Source organism: Salvelinus alpinus, chromosome 35 (genome assembly GCF_045679555.1).
Source record: "Salvelinus alpinus chromosome 35, SLU_Salpinus.1, whole genome shotgun sequence".
Lineage (NCBI taxonomy): Eukaryota > Metazoa > Chordata > Actinopteri > Salmoniformes > Salmonidae > Salvelinus > Salvelinus alpinus.
In genome coordinates, this window is record NC_092120.1 from 6,627,484 (window position 1) to 6,648,557 (window position 21,074).

At 47.5% G+C, this 21,074-nt stretch overlaps 1 protein-coding gene across 1 annotated transcript in view; it reads right to left on the reverse strand.

Annotated features, from left to right (window-relative positions):
* LOC139564258 (Wilms tumor protein 1-interacting protein-like) overlaps positions 1–21,074 on the reverse strand; it is a 53,537-nt gene that overhangs the window by 23,127 nt on the left and 9,336 nt on the right. The window contains exon 2 of the mRNA XM_071383632.1: positions 122–223. Coding sequence (XP_071239733.1) covers positions 122–223 — 102 coding nt within the window. The remainder of the gene's footprint in view (positions 1–121; positions 224–21,074) is intronic.

Here is a 21,074-nt window from a genome sequence, read left to right on the forward strand (position 1 = left end):
TTATACATATATATTAATATAGGGGGGAAGTGGTAGGTTACTTACTTCAGGTGAAGTATGTCATGTTAGAGGTAAGGAGAGAGTAGGTGAGGTAGACAGGGTTTACTGTAGTAGTACTTACTGCAGGCGCTGCAGGTGAAGCAGACATCATGATAGAGGCTTCCCATAGCCTGGCAGGCCTCAGTGGCTCCGTACACTGCCTTGTTACACTTCACACAGCTCCCTGGAACACAACACAACAGCCAGGTCAGAGACATGAACACACACACACCACACACACACACTGTGCCACCATCATGTACTTTGGCACCACTACTGTCTCAGTCTTAAGCAGTTGTCCTGTTAGAATAGAAAGTTAGAATTGTACGCATTCCATAACATGAATAAAAACAGTCTGATTAAGAGGCTGGATCCATAACAAGCAGCCTGACAAAACCAGACACAAACAATGGAATGAAAAAGGCCTAACAACAGTCAAACGAAATGAGTTAGCCATGCTGTATCATTGAAAGGGGAAATATATTCCAATCTGCTTGTTTGGTTTGGCTCTGGGCTAGAGGAGTCTGTCACATGAACACAGTGATAAAAGACCTGTTCCTACCAAACGCTGCTCCTGGCACACACTGCTGCTAGACAGACGGCACACACACACACACACACACACACACACACACACACACACACACACACACACACACACACACACACACACACACACACACACACACACACACACACACACACACACACACACACACACACACTTCAGAAAGACTGAAAGACACAAACACAAACGTCCCTTTCGCCCTCCCCTTTATAGACCACCAGTCAGACAGGACAGGAAGTGAGAGGTTGGTGGTAGAGACAGACAGACAAGAGAAGGAAAGAGAGAGAAAGGAGTGAGAGAAAGAGGAGAAAGGGATAGAAAAGTAAGAGACTGTAATGCAAGTTGGAGAGCTGTCCCAGCTGGTGTGTATACCTGTGGTGGGTGAGGTTCAGTAGTTCATATGGGCCAACTGTGTTGTCACCCAGAACATGAACATGCCATGTCTTAATCAATGTATAATGTTGGGTCTTCACAGCCAGTGGTTTGTTCTGTCACCCTCTTCAATCATGCATGTGCATGCTGCAGTGCATAGCAACGTACACACACACACAGCTAATCATGCAGTATAATCTAGTCAGCTGACAGGCAGCGGAGGTGGAAAGTTCCATAGACTGATAGAGTGTGAGAGAGCGAGAGAAAGAAAGACAGAAAGAGTGAGAGAAAGAACGAGAAAGAGAATGAGAGAGTCCAGTGAAAATAGAAAGAGCTCTTGTGTCATGTGTCCTCTGAGATGTTTTGTGTGGTGTGGCCTTCTGACTGAGCTGAGAGGTTGGCAGTGTGCTGAGAGCTGAGAGAGATGTGGTAACAGAACAACATGAGCCCACAGCAGCATGGCCTGGCACTGTGCTGAAACAACAGTGTGTTACACACACACAACATTCCCCAGGGGGACGAAGTCCACGCCAGGGACAGTACCGCCTCGCCTGGCCACTCACAAAGAAGCTTCTGTCTCTGGCCTGCTCTCCTGCAGACAGACATCACCAGGCACTACGTCTGTACGCCTCCCCTAACCCACTGACAGCATCCCCAATGCTCCCCTACTCCCTACATTGGGAATAGGGGACCATTTGCAACACATCCACTGTCAGCCACAGACAAGAGACAACATTAAGTTTCACCTTTTCATACTGTAACACAATATAGAGCTATACACACAATATAGAGCTATTGTAACGCTCGTCGTTGGAATGAGGTGAGGACCAAAGCGCAGCATGGTAAGTGTTCATCATTATATTTATTAAACATAGAACACTAAACAAAATAACAAAGGAGAACGAAACGCAACAGTTCTGTAAAGTGACATCCACTACACAGAAAATATAATCACCCACAAAACACAATGAAAAACAGGCTACCTAAATATGGCTACTAATCAGAGACAACGACTGACACCTGCCTCTGATTGAGAACCATACTAGGCCAAACGCATAGAAATAGAACAATAGAACAAAACATAGAAAAAACAACATAGACTGCCCACCCCAACTCACGCCCTGACCAAACTAAAATAAAGACATAACAAAGGAACTAAGGTCAGAACGTGACAGCTATACACACAATATAGAGCTATACACACAATATAGAGCTATACACAGTTTATTATGTACACCACCATGTTCACAAAAATGGATCGCTCCTACAGACAGTGAGTCACGTGGCCGTGGCTTACTATATAAAGCAGGCAGACAGGCAGACAGGCATTCAGTTACTGTTTGATCGAATGGGCAAAGCGAGTGACCTAAGCGACTTTGAGCGTGTTATGATCATCGAAGCCAGGCGCGCCGGTTCCAGTATCTCAGAACGGCCGGTCTCCTGGGCTTTTCACGCAGGACAGTGTCTAGGGTTTACCGAGAATGGTGCGACAAACAGTCAGCAACAGTCCTGTGGGAGAAAACAGCTCGTTGATGAAAGGTCGAAGGAGAATGGCAAGAATTGGGTAAGCAAAGAGGCGGGCCACAGATAGCGGCGCAGTACAACAGTGGTGTGCAGAACAGCATCTCGCAACGCACAACTCGTCAGTCCTTGTCATGGATGGGCTATTGCAGCAGACGACCACACAGGCTTCCTCTCCTATCAGCTAAAAACAAGAAGAAGCGGCGGCTCCAGTGGGCACACGATCACCAACACTGGACAATTGAGGAGTGGAAAAACATCAATCCCGGTTCCTGTTGCGTCATGCTGGTGGCAGGGTCAGGATTTGGTGTAAGCAGCATGACTCCACGGCCCCATCCAGCCTGGTGTTAATGGTACAGGCTGGTGGTGTTAATGGTACAGGCTGGTGGTGTTAATGGTACAGACTGGTGGTGTTAATGGTACAGGCTGGTGGTGTTAATGGTACAGACTGGTGGTGTTAATGGTACAGGCTGGTGGTGTAATGGTACAGGCTGGTGGTGTTAATGGTACAGGCTGGTGGTGTTAATGGTACAGGCTGGTGGTGTTAATGGTACAGACTGGTGGTGTTAATGGTACAGACTGGTGGTGTTAATGGTACAGGCTGGTGGTGTTAATGGTACAGACTGGTGGTGTTAATGGTACAGACTGGTGGTGTTAATGGTACAGGCTGGTGGTGTAATTGTACAGGCTGGTGGTGTTAATGGTACAGACTGGTGGTATTAATGGTACAGGCTGGTGGTGTTAATGGTACAGGCTGGTGGTGTTAATGGTACAGACTGGTGATGTTAATGGTACAGGCTGGTGGTGTTAATGGTACAGGCTGGTGGTGTTAATGGTACAGGCTGGTGGTGTTAATGGTACAGGCTGGTGGTGTTAATGGTACAGGCTGGTGGTGTAATGGTACAGGCTGGTGGTGTAATGGTACAGGCTGGTGGTGTTAATGGTACAGGCTGGTGGTGTTAATGGTACAGGCTGGTGGTGTTAATGGTACAGACTGGTGGTGTTAATGGTACAGGCTGGTGGTGTTAATGGTACAGGCTGGTGGTGTTAATGGTACAGACTGGTGGTGTTAATGGTACAGACTGGTGGTGTTAATGGTACAGGCTGGTGGTGTTAATGGTACAGGCTGGTGGTGTTAATGGTACAGGCTGGTGGTGTAATGGTACAGGCTGGTGGTGTTAATGGTACAGGCTGGTGGTGTTAATGGTACAGGCTGGTGGTGTAATGGTACAGGCTGGTGGTGTTAATGGTACAGGCTGGTGGTGTTAATGGTACAGGCTGGTGGTGTTAATGGTACAGACTGGTGGTGTTAATGGTACAGACTGGTGGTGTTAATGGTACAGGCTGGTGGTGTTAATGGTACAGGCTGGTGGTGTAATGGTACAGGCTGGTGGTGTAATGGTACAGGCTGGTGGTGTTAATGGTACAGGCTGGTGGTGTTAATGGTACAGGCTGGTGGTGTTAATGGTACAGACTGGTGGTGTTAATGGTACAGGCTGGTGATGTTAATGGTACAGGCTGGTGGTGTTAATGGTACAGGCTGGTGGTGTTAATGGTACAGGCTGGTGGTGTTAATGGTACAGACTGGTGGTGTTAATGGTACAGACTGGTGGTGTTAATGGTACAGGCTGGTGGTGTTAATGGTACAGACTGGTGGTGTTAATGGTACAGACTGGTGGTGTTAATGGTACAGGCTGGTGGTGTAATTGTACAGGCTGGTGGTGTTAATGGTACAGACTGGTGGTATTAATGGTACAGGCTGGTGGTGTTAATGGTACAGGCTGGTGGTGTTAATGGTACAGACTGGTGGTGTTAATGGTACAGGCTGGTGGTGTAATGGTACAGGCTGGTGGTGTTAATGGTACAGGCTGGTGGTGTTAATGGTACAGGCTGGTGGTGTTAATGGTACAGGCTGGTGGTGTAATGGTACAGGCTGGTGGTGTAATGGTACAGGCTGGTGGTGTTAATGGTACAGGCTGGTGGTGTTAATGGTACAGGCTGGTGGTGTTAATGGTACAGGCTGGTGGTGTTAATGGTACAGGCTGGTGGTGTTAATGGTACAGGCTGGTGGTGTTAATGGTACAGGCTGGTGGTGTAATGGTACAGGCTGGTGGTGTTAATGGTACAGGCTGGTGGTGTTAATGGTACAGGCTGGTGGTGTTAATGGTACAGACTGGTGGTGTTAATGGTACAGGCTGGTGGTGTTAATGGTACAGGCTGGTGGTGTTAATGGTACAGGCTGGTGGTGTTAATGGTACAGGCTGGTGGTGTTAATGGTACAGGCTGGTGGTGTTAATGGTACAGGCTGGTGGTGTTAATGGTACAGGCTGGTGGTGTTAATGGTACAGGCTGGTGGTGTTAATGGTACAGGCTGGTGGTGTAATGGTACAGGCTGGTGGTGTTAATGGTACAGGCTGGTGGTGTTAATGGTACAGGCTGGTGGTGTAATGGTACAGGCTGGTGGTGTTAATGGTACAGGCTGGTGGTGTTAATGGTACAGGCTGGTGGTGTTAATTGTACAGGCTGGTGGTGTTAATGGTACAGGCTGGTGGTGTTAAGGTACAGGCTGGTGGTGTTAATGGTACAGGCTGGTGGTGTAATGGTACAGGCTGGTGGTGTTAATGGTACAGGCTGGTGGTGTTAATGGTACAGGCTGGTGGTGTAATGGTACAGGCTGGTGGTGTTAATGGTACAGGCTGGTGGTGTTAATGGTACAGGCTGGTGGTGTTAATGGTACAGGCTGGTGGTGTTAAGGTACAGGCTGGTGGTGTTAATGGTACAGGCTGGTGGTGTTAACGGTACAGGCTGGTGGTGTAATGGTACAGGCTGGTGGTGTTAATGGTACAGGCTGGTGGTGTTAATGGTACAGGCTGGTGGTGTTAATGGTACAGGCTGGTGGTGTTAATGGTACAGGCTGGTGGTGTTAATGGTACAGGCTGGTGGTGTAATGGTACAGGCTGGTGGTGTAATGGTACAGGCTGGTGGTGGTAATGGTACAGGCTGGTGGTGTTAATGGTACAGGCTGGTGGTGTTAATGGTACAGACTGGTGGTGTTAATGGTACAGGCTGGTGGTGTTAATGGTACAGACTGGTGGTGTTAATGGTACAGGCTGGTGGTGTTAATGGTACAGGCTGGTGGTGTTAATGGTACAGGCTGGTGGTGTAATGGTACAGGCTGGTGGTGTTAATGGTACAGGCTGGTGGTGTTAATGGTACAGGCTGGTGGTGTTAATGGTACAGGCTGGTGGTGTTAATGGTACAGGCTGGTGGTGTTAATGGTACAGGCTGGTGGTGTAATTGTACAGGCTGGTGGTGTTAATGGTACAGGCTGGTGGTGTTAATGGTACAGGCTGGTGGTGTTAATGGTACAGGCTGGTGGTGTTAATGGTACAGACTGGTGGTGTTAATGGTACAGACTGGTGGTGTTAATGGTACAGGCTGGTGGTGTTAATGGTACAGGCTGGTGGTGTTAATGGTACAGGCTGGTGGTGGTAATGGTACAGACTGGTGGTGTTAATGGTACAGGCTGGTGGTGTTAATGGTACAGGCTGGTGGTGTTAATGGTACAGGCTGGTGGTGTTAATGGTACAGGCTGGTGGTGTTAATGGTACAGGCTGGTGGTGTTAATGGTACAGGCTGGTGGTGTTAATGGTACAGGCTGGTGGTGTTAATGGTACAGACTGGTGGTGTTAATGGTACAGACTGGTGGTGTAATGGTACAGGCTGGTGGTGTAATGGTACAGGCTGGTGGTGTTAATGGTACAGGCTGGTGGTGTTAATGGTACAGGCTGGTGGTGTAATGGTACAGGCTGGTGGTGTTAATGGTACAGGCTGGTGGTGTTAATGGTACAGGCTGGTGGTGTTAATGGTACAGGCTGGTGGTGTTAAGGTACAGGCTGGTGGTGTTAATGGTACAGGCTGGTGGTGTAATGGTACAGGCTGGTGGTGTTAATGGTACAGGCTGGTGGTGTTAATGGTACAGGCTGGTGGTGTTAATGGTACAGGCTGGTGGTGTTAATGGTACAGGCTGGTGGTGTTAATGGTACAGGCTGGTGGTGTTAATGGTACAGGCTGGTGGCGTAATGGTACAGGCTGGTGGTGTAATGGTACAGGCTGGTGGTGGTAATGGTACAGGCTGGTGGTGTTAATGGTACAGGCTGGTGGTGTTAATGGTACAGACTGGTGGTGTTAATGGTACAGGCTGGTGGTGTTAATGGTACAGGCTGGTGGTGTTAATGGTACAGGCTGGTGGTGTTAATGGTACAGGCTGGTGGTGTTAATGGTACAGGCTGGTGGTGTAATGGTACAGGCTGGTGGTGTTAATGGTACAGGCTGGTGGTGTTAATGGTACAGGCTGGTGGTGTTAATGGTACAGGCTGGTGGTGTTAATGGTACAGGCTGGTGGTGTTAATGGTACAGGCTGGTGGTGTTAATGGTACAGGCTGGTGGTGTTAATGGTACAGGCTGGTGGTGTAATTGTACAGGCTGGTGGTGTTAATGGTACAGGCTGGTGGTGTTAATGGTACAGGCTGGTGGTGTTAATGGTACAGGCTGGTGGTGTTAATGGTACAGACTGGTGGTGTTAATGGTACAGACTGGTGGTGTTAATGGTACAGGCTGGTGGTGTTAATGGTACAGGCTGGTGGTGTTAATGGTACAGGCTGGTGGTGTTAATGGTACAGACTGGTGGTGTTAATGGTACAGGCTGGTGGTGTTAATGGTACAGGCTGGTGGTGTTAATGGTACAGGCTGGTGGTGTTAATGGTACAGGCTGGTGGTGTTAATGGTACAGGCTGGTGGTGTTAATGGTACAGGCTGGTGGTGTTAATGGTACAGGCTGGTGGTGTTAATGGTACAGACTGGTGGTGTTAATGGTACAGACTGGTGGTGTTAATGGTACAGGCTGGTGGTTTTAATGGTACAGGATGGTGGTGTTAATGGTACAGGCTGGTGGTGTATTGGTACAGGCTGGTGGTGTTAATGGTACAGGCTGGTGGTGTTAATGGTACAGGCTGGTGGTGTTAATGGTACAGACTGGTGGTGTTAATGGTACAGGCTGGTGGTGTTAATGGTACAGGCTGGTGGTGTTAATGGTACAGGCTGGTGGTGTTAATGGTACAGGCTGGTGGTGTTAATGGTACAGGCTGGTGGTGTTAATGGTACAGGCTGGTGGTGTTAATGGTACAGGCTGGTGGTGTAATGGTACAGGCTGGTGGTGTTAATGGTACAGGCTGGTGGTGTTAATGGTACAGGCTGGTGGTGTTAATGGTACAGGCTGGTGGTGTTAATGGTACAGGCTGGTGGTGTAATGGTACAGGCTGGTGGTGTTAATGGTACAGGCTGGTGGTGTTAATGGTACAGGCTGGTGGTGTAATGGTACAGGCTGGTGGTGTTAATGGTACAGGCTGGTGGTGTTAATGGTACAGGCTGGTGGTGTTAATTGTACAGGCTGGTGGTGTTAATGGTACAGGCTGGTGGTGTTAAGGTACAGGCTGGTGGTGTTAATGGTACAGGCTGGTGGTGTAATGGTACAGGCTGGTGGTGTAATGGTACAGGCTGGTGGTGTTAATGGTACAGGCTGGTGGTGTTAATGGTACAGGCTGGTGGTGTAATGGTACAGGCTGGTGGTGTTAATGGTACAGGCTGGTGGTGTTAATGGTACAGGCTGGTGGTGTTAATGGTACAGGCTGGTGGTGTTAAGGTACAGGCTGGTGGTGTTAATGGTACAGGCTGGTGGTGTAATGGTACAGGCTGGTGGTGTTAATGGTACAGGCTGGTGGTGTTAATGGTACAGGCTGGTGGTGTTAATGGTACAGGCTGGTGGTGTTAATGGTACAGGCTGGTGGTGTTAATGGTACAGGCTGGTGGTGTTAATGGTACAGGCTGGTGGTGTAATGGTACAGGCTGGTGGTGTAATGGTACAGGCTGGTGGTGGTAATGGTACAGGCTGGTGGTGTTAATGGTACAGGCTGGTGGTGTTAATGGTACAGACTGGTGGTGTTAATGGTACAGGCTGGTGGTGTTAATGGTACAGACTGGTGGTGTTAATGGTACAGGCTGGTGGTGTTAATGGTACAGGCTGGTGGTGTTAATGGTACAGGCTGGTGGTGTAATGGTACAGGCTGGTGGTGTTAATGGTACAGGCTGGTGGTGTTAATGGTACAGGCTGGTGGTGTTAATGGTACAGGCTGGTGGTGTTAATGGTACAGGCTGGTGGTGTTAATGGTACAGGCTGGTGGTGTAATTGTACAGGCTGGTGGTGTTAATGGTACAGGCTGGTGGTGTTAATGGTACAGGCTGGTGGTGTTAATGGTACAGGCTGGTGGTGTTAATGGTACAGACTGGTGGTGTTAATGGTACAGACTGGTGGTGTTAATGGTACAGGCTGGTGGTGTTAATGGTACAGGCTGGTGGTGTTAATGGTACAGGCTGGTGGTGTTAATGGTACAGACTGGTGGTGTTAATGGTACAGGCTGGTGGTGTTAATGGTACAGGCTGGTGGTGTTAATGGTACAGGCTGGTGGTGTTAATGGTACAGGCTGGTGGTGTTAATGGTACAGGCTGGTGGTGTTAATGGTACAGGCTGGTGGTGTTAATGGTACAGGCTGGTGGTGTTAATGGTACAGACTGGTGGTGTTAATGGTACAGACTGGTGGTGTTAATGGTACAGGCTGGTGGTTTTAATGGTACAGGATGGTGGTGTTAATGGTACAGGCTGGTGGTGTATTGGTACAGGCTGGTGGTGTTAATGGTACAGGCTGGTGGTGTTAATGGTACAGACTGGTGGTGTTAATGGTACAGGCTGGTGGTGTTAATGGTACAGGCTGGTGGTGTTAATGGTACAGGCTGGTGGTGTTAATGGTACAGGCTGGTGGTGTTAATGGTACAGGCTGGTGGTGTTAATGGTACAGGCTGGTGGTGTTAATGGTACAGGCTGGTGGTGTTAATGGTACAGGCTGGTGGTGTTAATGGTACAGGCTGGTGGTGTTAATGGTACAGGCTGGTGGTGTTAATGGTACAGGCTGGTGGTGTTAATGGTACAGGCTGGTGGTGTTAATGGTACAGGCTGGTGGTGTTAATGGTACAGGGTGGTGGTGTTAATGGTACAGGCTGGTGGTGTAATTGTACAGGCTGGTGGTGTTAATGGTACAGGCTGGTGGTGTAATGGTACAGGCTGGTGGTGTAATTGTACAGGCTGGTGGTGTAATGGTACAGGCTGGTGGTGTTAATGGTACAGACTGGTGGTGTTAATGGTACAGGCTGGTGGTGTAATTGTACAGGCTGGTGGTGTTAATGGTACAGGCTGGTGGTGTTAATGGTACAGGCTGGTGGTGTTAATGGTACAGGCTGGTGGTGTAATGGTACAGGCTGGTGGTGTATTTGTACAGGCTGGTGGTGTAATTGTACAGGCTGGTGGTGTTAATGGTACAGGCTGGTGGTGTTAATGGTACATGCTGGTGGTGTAGTTGTACAGGCTGGTGGTGTTAATGGTACAGGCTGGTGGTGTAATGGTACAGGCTGGTGGTGTAATGGTACAGGCTGGTGGTGTAGTTGTACAGGCTGGTGGTGTTAATGGTACAGGCTGGTGGTGTTAATGGTACAGGCTGGTGGTGTTAATGGTACATGCTGGTGGTGTAGTTGTACAGGCTGGTGGTGTAATTGTACAGGCTGGTGGTGTAATTGTACAGGCTGGTGGTGTTAATGGTACAGGCTGGTGGTGTAATTGTACAGGCTGGTGGTGTAATTGTACACGCTGGTGGTGTAATTGTACAGGCTGGTGGTGTTAATGGTACAGGCTGGTGGTGTAATTGTACAGGCTGGTGGTGTTAATGGTACAGGCTGGTGGTGTAATTGTACAGGATGGTGGTGTAATGGTACAGGCTGGTGGTGTTAATGGTACAGGCTGGTGGTGTAATTGTACAGGCAGGTGGTGTAATTGTACAGGCTGGTGGTGTAATTGTACAGGCTGGTGGTGTAATGGTACAGGCTGGTGGTGTTAATGGTACAGGCTGGTGGTGTAATGGTACAGGCTGGTGGTGTTAATGGTACAGGCTGGTGGTGTTAATGGTACAGGCTGGTGGTGTAATTGTACAGGCTGGTGGTGTTAATGGTACAGGCTGGTGGTGTTAATGGTACAGGCTGGTGGTGTTAATGGTACAGGCTGGTGGTGTTAATGGTACAGGCTGGTGGTGTTAATGGTACAGGCTGGTGGTGTAATTGTACAGGCTGGTGGTGTTAATGGTACAGACTGGTGGTGTTAATGGTACAGGCTGGTGGTGTTAATGGTACAGGCTGGTGGTGTTAATGGTACAGGCTGGTGGTGTAATTGTACAGGCTGGTGGTGTTAATGGTACAGGCTGGTGGTGTAATTGTACAGGCTGGTGGTGTAATGGTACAGGCTGGTGGTGTTAATGGTACAGGCTGGTGGTGTAATTGTACAGGCAGGTGGTGTAATTGTACAGGCTGGTGGTGTAATTGTACAGGCTGGTGGTGTAATGGTACAGGCTGGTGGTGTTAATGGTACAGGCTGGTGGTGTTAATGGTACAGGCTGGTGGTGTTAATGGTACAGGCTGGTGGTGTTAATGGTACAGGCTGGTGGTGTTAATGGTACAGGCTGGTGGTGTTAATGGTACAGACTGGTGGTGTTAATTGTACAGGCTGGTGGTGTTAATGGTACAGGCTGGTGGTGTTAATGGTACAGGCTGGTGGTGTTAATGGTACAGGCTGGTGGTGTTAATGGTACAGGCTGGTGGTGTAATTGTACAGGCTGGTGGTGTTAATGGTACAGGCTGGTGGTGTTAATGGTACAGGCTGGTGGTGTTAATGGTACAGGCTGGTGGTGTAGTTGTACAGGCTGGTGGTGTTAATGGTACAGGCTGGTGGTGTAGTTGTACAGGCTGGTGGTGTAATTGTACAGGCTGGTGGTGTTAATGGTACAGGCTGGTGGTGTAATGGTACAGGCTGGTGGTGTTAATGGTACAGGCTGGTGGTGTTAATGGTACAGGCTGGTGGTGTTAATGGTACAGGCTGGTGGTGTAATGGTACAGGCTGGTGGTGTTAATGGTACAGGCTGGTGGTGTTAATGGTACAGGCTGGTGGTGTTAATGGTACAGGCTGGTGGTGTTAATGGTACAGGCTGGTGGTGTTAATGGTACAGGCTGGTGGTGTAATTGTACAGGCTGGTGGTGTTAATGGTACAGGCTGGTGGTGTTAATGGTACAGGCTGGTGGTGTTAATGGTACAGGCTGGTGGTGTTAATGGTACAGACTGGTGGTGTTAATGGTACAGACTGGTGGTGTTAATGGTACAGGCTGGTGGTGTTAATGGTACAGGCTGGTGGTGTTAATGGTACAGGCTGGTGGTGTTAATGGTACAGACTGGTGGTGTTAATGGTACAGGCTGGTGGTGTTAATGGTACAGGCTGGTGGTGTTAATGGTACAGGCTGGTGGTGTTAATGGTACAGGCTGGTGGTGTTAATGGTACAGGCTGGTGGTGTTAATGGTACAGGCTGGTGGTGTTAATGGTACAGGCTGGTGGTGTTAATGGTACAGACTGGTGGTGTTAATGGTACAGACTGGTGGTGTTAATGGTACAGGCTGGTGGTTTTAATGGTACAGGATGGTGGTGTTAATGGTACAGGCTGGTGGTGTATTGGTACAGGCTGGTGGTGTTAATGGTACAGGCTGGTGGTGTTAATGGTACAGGCTGGTGGTGTTAATGGTACAGACTGGTGGTGTTAATGGTACAGGCTGGTGGTGTTAATGGTACAGGCTGGTGGTGTTAATGGTACAGGCTGGTGGTGTTAATGGTACAGGCTGGTGGTGTTAATGGTACAGGCTGGTGGTGTTAATGGTACAGGCTGGTGGTGTTAATGGTACAGGCTGGTGGTGTAATGGTACAGGCTGGTGGTGTTAATGGTACAGGCTGGTGGTGTTAATGGTACAGGCTGGTGGTGTTAATGGTACAGGCTGGTGGTGTTAATGGTACAGGCTGGTGGTGTAATGGTACAGGCTGGTGGTGTTAATGGTACAGGCTGGTGGTGTTAATGGTACAGGCTGGTGGTGTAATGGTACAGGCTGGTGGTGTTAATGGTACAGGCTGGTGGTGTTAATGGTACAGGCTGGTGGTGTTAATTGTACAGGCTGGTGGTGTTAATGGTACAGGCTGGTGGTGTTAAGGTACAGGCTGGTGGTGTTAATGGTACAGGCTGGTGGTGTAATGGTACAGGCTGGTGGTGTAATGGTACAGGCTGGTGGTGTTAATGGTACAGGCTGGTGGTGTTAATGGTACAGGCTGGTGGTGTAATGGTACAGGCTGGTGGTGTTAATGGTACAGGCTGGTGGTGTTAATGGTACAGGCTGGTGGTGTTAATGGTACAGGCTGGTGGTGTTAAGGTACAGGCTGGTGGTGTTAATGGTACAGGCTGGTGGTGTAATGGTACAGGCTGGTGGTGTTAATGGTACAGGCTGGTGGTGTTAATGGTACAGGCTGGTGGTGTTAATGGTACAGGCTGGTGGTGTTAATGGTACAGGCTGGTGGTGTTAATGGTACAGGCTGGTGGTGTTAATGGTACAGGCTGGTGGTGTAATGGTACAGGCTGGTGGTGTAATGGTACAGGCTGGTGGTGGTAATGGTACAGGCTGGTGGTGTTAATGGTACAGGCTGGTGGTGTTAATGGTACAGACTGGTGGTGTTAATGGTACAGGCTGGTGGTGTTAATGGTACAGACTGGTGGTGTTAATGGTACAGGCTGGTGGTGTTAATGGTACAGGCTGGTGGTGTTAATGGTACAGGCTGGTGGTGTTAATGGTACAGGCTGGTGGTGTTAATGGTACAGGCTGGTGGTGTTAATGGTACAGGCTGGTGGTGTTAATGGTACAGGCTGGTGGTGTTAATGGTACAGGCTGGTGGTGTTAATGGTACAGGCTGGTGGTGTTAATGGTACAGACTGGTGGTGTTAATGGTACAGGCTGGTGGTGTTAATGGTACAGGCTGGTGGTGTTAATGGTACAGGCTGGTGGTGTTAATGGTACAGGCTGGTGGTGTATGGACAGGCTGGTGGTGTTAATGGTACAGGCTGGTGGTGTTAATGGTACAGACTGGTGGTGTTAATGGTACAGGCTGGTGGTGTTAATGGTACAGGCTGGTGGTGTTAATGGTACAGGCTGGTGGTGTTAATGGTACAGGCTGGTGGTGTTAATGGTACAGGCTGGTGGTGTTAATGGTACAGGCTGGTGGTGTTAATGGTACAGGCTGGTGGTGTTAATGGTACAGGCTGGTGGTGTTAATGGTACAGGCTGGTGGTGTTAATGGTACAGGCTGGTGGTGTTAATGGTACAGGCTGGTGGTGTTAATGGTACAGGCTGGTGGTGTTAATGGTACAGGCTGGTGGTGTTAATGGTACAGGCTGGTGGTGTTAATGGTACAGGCTGGTGGTGTTAATGGTACAGGCTGGTGGTGTAATTGTACAGGCTGGTGGTGTTAATGGTACAGGCTGGTGGTGTAATGGTACAGGCTGGTGGTGTAATTGTACAGGCTGGTGGTGTAATGGTACAGGCTGGTGGTGTTAATGGTACAGACTGGTGGTGTTAATGGTACAGGCTGGTGGTGTAATTGTACAGGCTGGTGGTGTTAATGGTACAGGCTGGTGGTGTTAATGGTACAGGCTGGTGGTGTTAATGGTACAGGCTGGTGGTGTAATGGTACAGGCTGGTGGTGTATTTGTACAGGCTGGTGGTGTAATTGTACAGGCTGGTGGTGTTAATGGTACAGGCTGGTGGTGTTAATGGTACATGCTGGTGGTGTAGTTGTACAGGCTGGTGGTGTTAATGGTACAGGCTGGTGGTGTAATGGTACAGGCTGGTGGTGTAATGGTACAGGCTGGTGGTGTAGTTGTACAGGCTGGTGGTGTTAATGGTACAGGCTGGTGGTGTTAATGGTACAGGCTGGTGGTGTTAATGGTACATGCTGGTGGTGTAGTTGTACAGGCTGGTGGTGTAATTGTACAGGCTGGTGGTGTAATTGTACAGGCTGGTGGTGTTAATGGTACAGGCTGGTGGTGTAATTGTACAGGCTGGTGGTGTAATTGTACACGCTGGTGGTGTAATTGTACAGGCTGGTGGTGTTAATGGTACAGGCTGGTGGTGTAATTGTACAGGCTGGTGGTGTTAATGGTACAGGCTGGTGGTGTAATTGTACAGGATGGTGGTGTAATGGTACAGGCTGGTGGTGTTAATGGTACAGGCTGGTGGTGTAATTGTACAGGCAGGTGGTGTAATTGTACAGGCTGGTGGTGTAATTGTACAGGCTGGTGGTGTAATGGTACAGGCTGGTGGTGTTAATGGTACAGGCTGGTGGTGTAATGGTACAGGCTGGTGGTGTTAATGGTACAGGCTGGTGGTGTTAATGGTACAGGCTGGTGGTGTAATTGTACAGGCTGGTGGTGTTAATGGTACAGGCTGGTGGTGTTAATGGTACAGGCTGGTGGTGTTAATGGTACAGGCTGGTGGTGTTAATGGTACAGGCTGGTGGTGTAATTGTACAGGCTGGTGGTGTTAATGGTACAGACTGGTGGTGTTAATGGTACAGGCTGGTGGTGTTAATGGTACAGGCTGGTGGTGTTAATGGTACAGGCTGGTGGTGTAATTGTACAGGCTGGTGGTGTTAATGGTACAGGCTGGTGGTGTAATTGTACAGGCTGGTGGTGTAATGGTACAGGCTGGTGGTGTTAATGGTACAGGCTGGTGGTGTAATTGTACAGGCAGGTGGTGTAATTGTACAGGCTGGTGGTGTAATTGTACAGGCTGGTGGTGTAATGGTACAGGCTGGTGGTGTTAATGGTACAGGCTGGTGGTGTTAATGGTACAGGCTGGTGGTGTTAATGGTACAGGCTGGTGGTGTTAATGGTACAGGCTGGTGGTGTTAATGGTACAGGCTGGTGGTGTTAATGGTACAGACTGGTGGTGTTAATTGTACAGGCTGGTGGTGTTAATGGTACAGGCTGGTGGTGTTAATGGTACAGGCTGGTGGTGTTAATGGTACAGGCTGGTGGTGTTAATGGTACAGGCTGGTGGTGTAATTGTACAGGCTGGTGGTGTTAATGGTACAGGCTGGTGGTGTTAATGGTACAGGCTGGTGGTGTTAATGGTACAGGCTGGTGGTGTAGTTGTACAGGCTGGTGGTGTTAATGGTACAGGCTGGTGGTGTAGTTGTACAGGCTGGTGGTGTAATTGTACAGGCTGGTGGTGTTAATGGTACAGGCTGGTGGTGTAATGGTACAGGCTGGTGGTGTAATTGTACAGGCTGGTGGTGTTAATGGTACAGGCTGGTGGTGTTAATGGTACAGGCTGGTGGTGTTAATGGTACAGGCTGGTGGTGTAATGGCACAGGCTGGTGGTGTTAATGGTACAGACTGGTGGTGTTAATGGTACAGGCTGGTGGTGTTAATGGTACAGGCTGGTGTTGTTAATGGTACAGGCTGGTGGTGTTAATGGTACAGGCTGGTGGTGTTAATGGTACAGACTGGTGGTGTTAATGGTACAGGCTGGTGGTGTTAATGGTACAGGCTGGTGGTGTTAATGGTACAGGCTGGTGGTGTTAATGGTACAGGCTGGTGGTGTAATGGCACAGGCTGGTGGTGTAATGGTACAGGCTGGTGGTGTAATTGTACAGGCTGGTGGTGTTAATGGTACAGGCTGGTGGTGTTAATGGTACAGGCTGGTGGTGTTAATGGTACAGGCTGGTGGTGTTAATGGTACAGGCTGGTGGTGTAATGGTACAGGCTGGTGGTGTAATTGTACAGGCTGGTGGTGTTAATGGTACAGGCTGGTGGTGTTAATGGTACAGGCTGGTGGTGTTAATGGTACAGGCTGGTGGTGTTAATGGTACAGGCTGGTGGTGTTAATGGTACAGGCTGGTGGTGTAATTGTACAGGCTGGTGGTGTTAATGGTACAGGCTGGTGGTGTTAATGGTACAGGCTGGTGGTGTTAATGGTACAGGCTGGTGGTGTTAATGGTACAGGCTGGTGGTGGTAATGGTACAGGCTGGTGGTGTTAATGGTACAGGCTGGTGGTGTTAATGGTACAGGCTGGTGGTGTTATTGGTACAGGCTGGTGGTGTTAATGGTACAGGCTGGTGGTGTTAATGGTACAGGCTGGTGGTGTTAATGGTACAGGCTGGTGGTGTAATTGTACAGGCTGGTGGTGTTAATGGTACAGGCTGGTGGTGTAATGGTACAGGCTGGTGGTGTAATGGTACAGGCTGGTGGTGTAATGGTACAGGCTGGTGGTGTTAATGGTACAGGCTGGTGGTGTTAATGGTACAGACTGGTGGTGTTAATGGTACAGGCTGGTGGTGTTAATGGTACAGACTGGTGGTGTTAATGGTACAGGCTGGTGGTGTTAATGGTACAGGCTGGTGGTGTTAATGGTACAGGCTGGTGGTGTAATGGTACAGGCTGGTGGTGTAATGGTACAGGCTGGTGGTGTTAATGGTACAGGCTGGTGGTGTAATGGTACAGGCTGGTGGTGTAATGGTACAGCCTGGTGGTGTAATGGTACAGGCTGGTGGTGTAATGGTGTGGGGAATGTTTTCCTTGCACACGAGTAGGTCCCTTGAAACCAATTGAGCAACGTTTCCATGCCTTGAAGAATTCAGGCTGTTCTGGAGGCAAAGGGGGGTCCGACCCGGTACTAGATGGGTGTACCTAATAAACTGAATGTACACGGAGTATACAACACATTAGAAACACCTGCTCTTTCCATGACATAGACTGACCAGGTGAATCCAGGTAAAAACTATGATCCCTTATTGATGTCACTTATTAAATCCACTTCAATCAGTGTAGATGAAGGGGAGGAGACAGGTTAAAGAAGGATTTTTGAGACACGGATTGTGTATGTGTGCCATTCAGAGGGTGAATGTGTCACGCCCTGATCTGTTTCACCTGTCCTTGTGCTTGTCCTTGTGACAGTTCGTCCTGTTTGTCAAGCTTACCAGCATTTGTCCTGTCAGCTCCTGTCTCTTCCCATCCCTGAGCCTGCCAGCCGTCCTGTACCTTTGCCCCTACTCTGGATTACCGACCTCTGCCTGCCTTGACCTGTCGTTTGTCTGCCCTTGTTGTTACAATAAACATTGTTACTTCACACAGTCTGCACTTGGGTCTTACCTTGATACCTGATAGAATGGGCAAGACAGATGATTGAAGTGCCTTTGAACGGGGTATGGTAGTAGGTGCCAGGCGCATCGGTTTGTGTCAATAACTGCAACACTGCTGGGTTTTTCCACGCTCAAGAATGGTCCACCACCGAAAGGACATCAAGCCAACTTGACACAACTGTGGGAAGCATTTGAGTCAACATGGGTCAGCATCCCTGTGGAACGCTTTCAACACCTTGTAGAGTCCATGCCCCAACGAATTGAGGCTGTTTTAAGTGTATATACTCAATTGAATCAACATCTCCTGTTAACTACAACACAGTCCTCTAGTCTGGCCTTATAACCTATGACTGGCTTTAAGCCATATGTCCTGCCTATCATGACTCTCAGATACTGTAACACAATACAGGAATACCTCTGATACTTTAACACAATATAGGAACACCTCTGATACTGTAACACAATATAGGAATACCTCTGATACTGTAAAACAATATAGGAATACCTCTGATACTATAACACAATACAGGAATACCTCTGATACTGTAACACAATATAGGAATACCTCTGATACTGTAAAACAATATAGGAATACCTGTGATACTGTAACACAATACAGGAATACCTCTGATACTGTAAAACAATATAGGAATACCTCTCATACTGTAAAACAATATAGGAATACCTCTGATACTGTAACACAATATAGGAATACCTCTGATACTGTAACACAATATAGGAATACCTCTGATACTGTAACACAATATAGGAATACCTCTGATACTTTAACACAATATAGGAACACCTCTGATACTGTAACACAATATAGGAATACCTCTGATACTGTAAAACAATATAGGAATACCTCTGATACTGTAACACAATACAGGAATACCTCTGATACTGTAACACAATATAGGAATACCTCTGATACTGTAAAACAATATAGGAATACCTGTGATACTGTAACACAATACAGGAATACCTCTGATACTGTAAAACAATATAGGAATACCTCTCATACTGTAAAACAATATAGGAATACCTCTGATACTGTAACACAATATAGGAATACCTCTGATACTGTAACACAATATAGGAATACCTCTGATACTGTAACACAATATAGGAATACCTCTGATACTGTAACACAATATAGGAATACCTGTGATACTGTAACACAATATAGGAATACCTTTGATACTGTAACACAATACAAGAATACCTCTGATACTGTAACACAATACAGGAATACCTCTGATACTGTAACACAATATAGGAATACCTCTGATACTGTAACACAATACAGGAATACCTCTGATACTGTAACACAATATAGGAATACCTCTGATACTGTAACACAATATAGGAATACCAGTGATACTGTAACACAATACAGGAATACCTTTGATACTTTAACACAATACAAGAATACCTCTGATACTGTAACACAATATAGGAATACCTCTGATACTGTAAAACAATATAGGAATACCTCTGATACTGTAACACAATATAGGAATACCTCTGATACTGTAACACAATATAGGAATACCTCTGATACTGTAAAACAATATAGGAATACCTCTGATACTTTAACACAATATAGGAACACCTCTGATACTGTAACACAATATAGGAATACCTCTGATACTGTAACACAATATAGGAATACCTCTGATACTGTAAAACAATATAGGAATACCTCTGATACTGTAACACAATACAGGAATACCTCTGATACTGTAACACAATATAGGAATACCTCTGATACTGTAAAACAATATAGGAATACCTGTGATACTGTAACACAATACAGGAATACCTCTGATACTGTAAAACAATATAGGAATACCTCTCATACTGTAACACAATACAGGAATACCTCTGATACTGTAAAACAATATAGGAATACCTCTGATACTGTAAAACAATATAGGAATGAGCTATATACACACCTTATTGAATTAACCCTCCACTCAAAATGACAATAAACCACTGTAGCCTACCACACAGCCACATCTACCTATCCCCTTATATCACAATGTCTGGAGATTAAGGGCCTACTCCTCTCATCATGTGTTCCTCCCTCCTCTCCTCTCCTCTTCCGCTACCCCTCCTCTTCCTCTACCCCTCCTCTCCTCTTCCTCTACCCCTCCTCTCCTCTTCCTCTACCCCTCCTCTCCTCTCCTCTTCCTCTACCCCTCCTCTCCTCTCCTCCAAAATCTGGCCTCAACCCTGGAATTCTAGGTTAAATCCATCATTAGACAGACTGACAGACAGTCAGTTCTACTGTATGGACTCAACAGAGTTGGGTTTGTTTAGCTCAACTTTGGTTTTACTTGGTGACTTTTCAAAACTGAGAATTGTATGATTTTCTACCAGAGTTGAAAGTCACAGCTGTTGTTTGTAATGCACATGCCATTGAAACGATAAAATGCACTGAAAAGTAAGAGGGATACATAAACAACCAAACAAACTGGTTCCTGTTTAGGACAAACATTCTTAGGTAAAGAAGCAACATTTTCCTCCCTGATTACAGTCCCATATTCCAAAACCCCTGTGATTTTATAGGGGAGTGCTTTCTTTAACGGTTACGACGGCATGGGTGAGGGGGGAATGGAATCAAAACACAGAGCCAAATCTTCACCCCCCATCCTCCCCCTCACCTCACCCCCCAAACACCAGCCCAGCAGCCCAGCAGTCAAAACGTCTACTGCTTCCCAATGGCTCACAACAAGCCTCTTCATAAACCTCCACAATCTCTGACAGGAACTTGATATTATGGTAGTTGACTTGTCATGTTAGAAGCCAAATAAGACTACTGCACTTAGTAATAGTCCTTATGGTAGTACTAGTTATTGTTTTGTGTGTATATCAATATGGCAGTATTAGAATCCAAGGCTAGGACATTATGAAATCACATCAACACTGGTCCCACCCAAAACAGCAGCCTAACATCACAAGAACATTCTCCCACTACACTAACACACATTTACATATACAACCAATCAAACACTGAAGCAAGGCCCCAGGCCCAGACACAGAGAGATAAAGAGGGAGGAGAGAGAGGAGAGAGAGGAGAGATGCACACACACACACACACACACACACACACACACACACACACACACACACACACACACACACACACACACACAAAGGCTTCCTGCAGGACTTGTCAGGGGTACAGATTGAGTGCCAAAGCAGAAGCCAAGACACCCTGGGAAGATGGAAGTCTGACAGAACCCATCTCTAAGTACATTGATTACTTTATTAAGCCTTTTCTGTTGTCACTTCCAGCCTATCTTCAAGATACCACAGATGTGTTGAACAAAATTAAGGAATTGAAGAATATAGGTACAGCTTCCTTTTTAGTCACCATGGATGTGGAGTCTCTATACACCACCATTGA